The sequence below is a fragment of the Telmatherina bonti genome (assembly GCF_933228915.1).
Source record: "Telmatherina bonti genome assembly, chromosome: 8".
Taxonomy (NCBI): domain Eukaryota; kingdom Metazoa; phylum Chordata; class Actinopteri; order Atheriniformes; family Telmatherinidae; genus Telmatherina; species Telmatherina bonti.
Window position 1 is genome coordinate 42,366,926 of NC_136626.1, and position 7,335 is coordinate 42,374,260.

The 7,335-nt window shown below is 38.4% G+C and overlaps 1 protein-coding gene across 1 annotated transcript; it reads left to right on the forward strand.

Annotated features, from left to right (window-relative positions):
- Positions 1 to 1,255: 1,255 nt before the first annotated feature.
- On the forward strand, positions 1,256 to 1,837 carry LOC306759168 (DNA damage-inducible transcript 4-like protein; the record flags this gene model as incomplete). The annotated part of the gene is made up of 1 exon (XM_079244702.1): positions 1,256 to 1,837. One exon carries the CDS (start codon positions 1,256 to 1,258, stop codon positions 1,835 to 1,837), a length of 582 nt encoding a protein of 193 aa, XP_079100828.1.
- Positions 1,838 to 7,335: the final 5,498 nt, after the last annotated feature.

The following is a 7,335-nucleotide window of genomic DNA, read 5'->3' on the forward strand; positions in this document are numbered from 1 at the left end:
GCTTTAAAACAAAGAAAGAGTGAAGAAAATGTGACCTTGTATTGCAGAGTTATTCATTTTTTAATGTGGACAATTTTGGAAACTGCATACAGGTAGGTTTACATGACATTCCCAGGTGTAGCTCTGGCCAGGAAGGTCCGATTTTAATAAATGAACCATTTTCTGAAAGGGCATGACCGGAGCTTTAAAAGAAATAGGGGATGATGAATATATGACCTGGTGTTGCAAAATTAGAGCTTAGGTTGAATTTCAAAGTGGTCTTGTTGCCGTGTGGATTTGGGGGAAACTGCATCACATGTGATGCTTTTGTCTGATTGACTCAAAGATCCAACCTGATGGGATTTAATGCTGAAAGATTTTAGGCATGGTTAGTTCTGGTCAGAAAGGTATTTTTCTCATCCTGATACTAAGCTTGTTTTTTAGCTTGGATGTACCTGGGTTTCACCTCCCCCGTCACAGACAAAGGCCTCCTAATGGGCCTCTGATGGGGGAGTCGTAACCAAGGTGCATCACAATGCCTGAGTTTACCGTGGAAACGGCCGTGATTCATCATGCTTTGATTATTGTTGACCAACAGAGAGGACGCTGCTGGACCCTGAACTTTTCTCAACTTCTTGCAATGGCTGAGGAAAACAAGTAAGTCAGACCTCTGCTGCTATTTGCCATATTTTATTGTTAAAGATGTTTTCAGTCCTACCTCTGGAAAACAGTAGTTTTCTACTGATATGATGGACAAATTATGGCTAAATTAATGTATCAACACAGAGGTGGAAGGTGGACGAACATGGATCAGAGGAGCCAGTCTGCTGGAAAGGGGAGGATTGACCAGCCTGATTTCATGGGACAGGGGAAAGGTACAAAGAGGAGAAATAAAAAGGATGGAACGTAAGTGTTTTACACTCCTTTATTTATGTAATAATAAATATTCATATAATATCAGTCTTATTTATAATAATTAGTTTTAATATGTCTGTGTTCAATATTTTAATAATATAGGCCAAACTGCACAAAAGCTGTCCTGTTTTCCTATTAAGGCCGGAGCAGCGGTAATGAGATGATGATCAGAATGATCAGGTAGGTTTACGTGTGTGTGTGTCAGTGTACGTGTGTGGGAGCGAAGGTGGTGTGTGCGTGTGTGAACATATTTATGAGAGATCTTCAAAACTAATTTATTTTGCACTAACGCGTATTTAAGGCAGCTTTTTTAAAAAGCAGAAGAAATCTCCACACTCCTGGACAAATTAAGAATATCAACATGGTTGCTACGAGCACACTGAAGACCAAAGGCAGCGAATGTATTTCGGAGTTGGTAGAAAGAAGATACGACCAGGTTTGCATTGAAAAAGAGTTGGATTTCTGGGATCACTGCTTAGCTGAGTCCCAGAGAACGACAGACATCACAGAGGACAGGGCCTGTCACCAGCTGGCCAAGATGTTTGAAAACTGCTTGTCACGGGCCAAGAAGACAACGCTGCACTGCTCCTCTGTGTTGGTACCAGAGAAGCTGACGCGGAAGATCGCTCGTGAAGTTCTGCGTTTGGCATCTTGTGAGCCCTGTGGGCTGCGTGGCTGTGTCCTCTATGTCCAACTGGAGCTGGACAAGGGCTGCAAGCACCTCGAGCGCATCGCATACGACACCACAGTGGTGCCCACATTTGAGCTGACTCTTGTGTTCAAGCAGGACGGCACCGCTTGGCCCAGCCTGCGGGACTTTCTTTTCATGGGCTCCTGCTTTGCTCCGACTTTCCGGCACGCACTTAAACTGAGTCCAGGTTTCCGGCTTGTCAAGAAAAAACTGTACTCCTCCTCGGCTGGTACCGTGATAGAGGAGTGCTGAGGCGTTGTAGAGTTTCCAGTGGGATTCTTGCGTTTCCTATGGGCACGTTAGCCCAAACGTGAGTGGCACCAAAGTTGTCACATTTTCTACAGTGTTTTTGTACAACAGTTTGTCAGTTCAACTAAAAACCAGTTGCACTGGGATGGAGAGTTAAAAACTTGTTCAGAAATTGCTTCATTGTCTCAAACTTTTTTGCCTTAAAAGGACAGGACTTTCAGAATGAAAATTACAACATGATATTTAAAACCTGTTTTTGCATTGAAAACTAATTGTTGAGGCGCAAAACCTAATGTGGTATGTTATGACACAAAGTAATGTTTAGATGTCGAAAGACGGAGGAGGAAAATAAAGGCAAACAGCAAAATGGCACCAAGCCAGTCAAAAAAAAGAAAAAGCAATCCCGCCCCAGCCACTTCATCGACAAAAGAAACAAAGTCTGCCTCTAGTGCTGACGAAGAGGAAAAAGAAGTTTTCGCTGTGCAGGTTCATAAGCGTGAGCTATACGAGTTGTTGATGAAAATTAAAGAAGCCTTTGAGATTGCAGAAAGTAAGACTACCCCCAAGGTGTCCGTCAAGCCGGAGGTTTCGGTGCCCTGTACTGGAAAGAGACTGCTTCAAAAAGAGGAAAAGAGTGATACAGACTAAAAGCCAAAAACAAATTTAAACTTGATCTTCACCAGGTTTTTTGGTTTTTTGTCCTTTTCTTGCCATTATAAAAACATCCTTTGACTGTATACACACAGATGATTTACTGTATGTTCATATTCTTTGTGTCCATATCACCAATAAACCTTTAGTATATGATGCAAAGGATGGCAGTTCATACTGTTAGCAACTCATTTTCTGCTCCCATGGGATGCCTGTTAGTTTACAATGTGTATCAAAGCAAAGTAACATTGGTCAGTGTTAAAGTTGGCTGGGAGCTCCTTTGGCCTTTTTGATTATTTGGTTTTACACTTGATGTTCATGATATTTAAGAATAAAAAACTTATATTTTTCTACATGAACTGCTTCTTCCAGTAGGCATGGATGTGATTGGGTTTGTTTCAAATATACTTTGTTTTTTACTGCTGATGGTTGAAAATATATATATATATATATATATTTTTAGCAGTTTTTTTCCCCCCGAGTGATTTACATAGCAGTGCCTAACTGGCTATGGACTATTTAACTTATTTATTATCTTGTGAAAAAAACAAAGTATAGGCTACATTGGTAATTTTTGTGTCCATACTGTATTTATCAAGTATGATGAAGCAATAGATCTATATTCTTTTATGTTTAAATTATGATCGCCATTATTAATCTGCATAAAGTGGAGTGTATGTTCTTTTCACAGTAATATATATATTGTTTTTCTTCTTTTTTTGTAACTTCACTTGGTTATTTTTATTGTAAATGAGTAAAATAAAAAAAATCTTAATTTAAGAGAACGTATGTGATATTTATTTCATTAATTTTGTTTCCTTGTTTACGTTTTTTAAAAATCGTAATATGTCTGTGTTCAGTATTTTAATAATATATAATTTTAATAATTTATAATATTTTTAATAATATTTTTAGTAATAATAGCATTTTTATTAATAATAATAATAATAATAATAATAGTATTTTTTATAATATATAATTTAGGCCAAACTGCACAAAAGCTGTCCAGTTTTCCTATCAAGGCCGGAGCCAAACTGCACAAAAGCTGTCCAGTTTTCCTATCAAGGCCGGAGCCAAACTGCACAAAAGCTGTCCAGTTTTCCTATCAAGGCCGGAGCCAAACTGCACAAAAGCTGTCCAGTTTTCCTATCAAGGCCGGAGCCAAACTGCACAAAAGCTGTCCAGTTTTCCTATCAAGGCCGGAGCAGCGGTAATGAGATGATGATCAGAATGAAGAGTCCTGTGAGCGTCGGAGCTTCGGATCTGATTCATGTTGAAGGCAGTCAGCTTGTCCAATGTCTAATTTAGATCAGTCTGAGACAAAGAATAAATAATCCCCAGAATGACAGTCAACCAGCAGTCATTTTGAGGATCATTTTCATCATGCAGTTGATGATCAAATTCTCCACCTCCATGCTCAACCAGCAAGACTCCATCATCACACAATGACATGCAGCAAGTTGTGTTTGGCCTATTTATTGGTTTTTTCTATTGAATCTGTTCAATATGAAGCTGCTTGTGGCACTAAGAGCCACCGACACGACATCATTACACTGGACCAGATAGAAGAGGAAATGGACCCTCTGGTGGTATTCTAAGAAATAGTTAGGAAGAAACCAGAACAGAGCTGTCAGTATATAACAGACCTTCCTGTCTCACAAAGGTCTGAAAACAACCTCACTTTTCCTATTTGTGGTTAATAAAGTCCAACCAGTTTTCTGTCTTGTGTGCATTCCTATTAACAGCTCAGTCTGTAATAAAACTGATCTCTCTGAGGCTGCAATCTGCTTCCAGGTACATTTTTCTTGCAGTCACATATAACATAAATAGCATAGTCATATCATCCTATGACTGCACATATACACACTTCATCAAGAATCAACTGGCATCAATAAACCAGTGCAGACACATTAAGTGTATGTCTTTTCAATCAAATATGAACATTCAGGGGATGATTATCATCTCTGTTGCAGGCATTTGACTAATAGAATTCTGATCTGAGTAATGAGTGGTAAAAAACAAAGCATATTTGAAACAAACCCAATCACATCCATGCCTACTGGAAGAAGCAGTTCACTCACATTAAGCAGACAGGTCCAGAAACTACATTTAAAACATTCAGATTCTGAAATCTGCTGAATACTTCATGATCATGTCTGCTGCTGACTGATGACCAGAGCTTTAAAACAAAGAGTGAGGAAAAAGTGACCTTGTGTTGCAAAGTCAGAGGTTTGGGTCAATTTCAAAGTGGTCTTGTTATTATGTGGATTTGGGGGAAAGTGGTCTTGTTATTATGTGGATTTGGGGGAAAGTGCATCACATGTGATACTTTTGTCTGATTGACTCAAAGATCCAACCTGATCAGAATTTAATGCTGAAATATTTTAGGCATGGTTAGTTCTGGTCAGAAAGGTATTTTTCTCATCCTCATACTAAGCTTGTTTTTTAGCTTGGATGTACCTGGGTTTCACCTCCCCCGTCACAGACAAAGGCCTCCTAATGGGCCTCTGATGGGGGAGTCGTAACCAAGGTGCATCACAATGCCAGAATACTTCTTCATGCCTTGATCATTGTTTGCTGAGACAAAGAGAGGACGCTGCTGGAAGACTGGAGAGCTGCCGTTTGATTATGGAGTGAGAAAAAAATCATTTTCTGGAGAAGGAGCTGACCTCACATGGTTGGACAGCTAGATTTATATACTTTGAAGAAAAAGCTGTACATGTATATACTGTACATACTGTAAATACACAATAAAAGTGAGTGCATTGGCATCGGGCTATCTAGATAGATAGATAGATAGTTTAACTATTTTTGAACAAGTAAATAGCAGTATGAATTACACAAATTTGACATAGCATAGCAAATGTTTACAACAAAACAGTGACAAAGGGTGGATATACATTTGATATGGATGACACTCTCTGCTGGGGGCAGGTATCACAATGAAGACAGTAATCAGCAGCTCTAATGCCAAACTGTGGGACCACTGGCACTGTTTGAAAATGATAGTTTATGAGCTCCCTCTGGTGGCAGTGGTAGGAAGGTAAAAAAAATTGTGTTTTCAAACTAAAGTGAATTATTTAATGCCCATATTCTAAATATCACAATTTATAAACACACATACTGAAAATACATAGAATTATAGTCAAATATAAACAGATAGAAAAAATAACCCCGAGACGAAGTTTTCTTTTTGTACAACAAAACAGTGACAAAAGATGGATATACATTTGATATGGATGACACTCTCTGCTGGGGGCAGGTATCACAATGAAGACAGTAATCAGCAGCTCTAATGCCAAACTGTGGGACCACTGGCACTGTTTGAAAATGATAGTTTATGAGCTCCCTCTGGTGGCAGTGGTAGGAAGGTAAAAAAATTGTGTTTTCAAACTAAAGTGAATTATTTAATGCCCATATTCTAGATATCACAATTTATAAACACACATACTGAAAATACATAGAATTATAGTCAAATATAAACAGATAGAAAAAATAACCCCGAGACGAAGTTTTCTTTTTGTACAACAAAACAGTGACAAAAGATGGATATACATTTGATATGGATGACACTCTCTGCTGGGGGCAGGTATCACAATGAAGACAGTAATCAGCAGCTCTAATGCCAAACTGTGGGACCACTGGCACTGTTTGAAAATGATAGTTTATGAGCTCCCTCTGGTGGCAGTGGTAGGAAGGTAAAAAAAATTGTGTTTTCAAACTAAAGTGAATTATTTAATGCCCATATTCTAAATATCACAATTTATAAACACAAATACTGAAAATACATAGAATTATAGTCAAATATAAACAGATAGAAAAAATAACCCCGAGACGAAGTTTTCTTTTTGTACAACAAAACAGTGACAAAAGATGGATATACATTTGATATGGATGACACTCTCTGCTGGGGGCAGGTATCACAATGAAGACAGTAATCAGCAGCTCTAATGCCAAACTGTGGGACCAGTGGCACTGTTTGAAAATGATAGTTTATGAGCTCCCTCTGGTGGCAGTGGTAGGAAGGTAAAAAAAAATTGCTCCCTCTGGTGGCAGGGGTAGAAGGTAAAAAAAATTGTGTTTTCAAACTAAAGTGAATTATTCAATGCCCATATTCATATTAAAATTTCAAAGTGTCACCATGCCCCTGGTACTCTGCCTGGGACTGAAATTTATTCAGTGTCACCGTGCCCCTTGTACTCTGCCTGGGACTCTGAAATTTTTCCAAAGTGTCACCATGCCGCTGGTCCTCTGAAAAAAATTTCAGTCATAAATATCACATATATATATATCTTAAAATTTCAAAGTGTCACCGTGCCCCTGGTACTCTGCCTGAGTTTAATGAGTTTGATTGTGAACAGGTCACTACTCTGCAAGTTACACTTGGTGCAGATAAAGATCGTTATTTTGTAAACAACAGCTTTTAAAAGTAAATGATGAATGAATTAAATATTTACATATATATATATTCATCTTAAAATTTCAAAGTGTCACCGTGCCCCTGGTACTCTCCCTGAGTTTAATGAGTTTGATTGTGAACAGGTCAATACTCTGCAAGTCACACTTGGTGCAGATAAAGATCGTTATTTTGTAAACAACAGCTTTTAAAAGTAAATGATGAATGAATTAAATATTTTTGCAAGTGCAACCACTTGGTGCAAACACAGCTATTTCCAGCTACAACACACATGACCAAGATACATGCCAAAAGCATACACAGAGGTAAAATGTAGGTGACATTATGTGGGCAGGCAAAATGGCATTTTAAAAGTACTTCAGATAGTGATACTGAAAATATGTGCCAATTATAGGACAAAGTACACTGTTTACTCAGTGCATGTTGCATATGA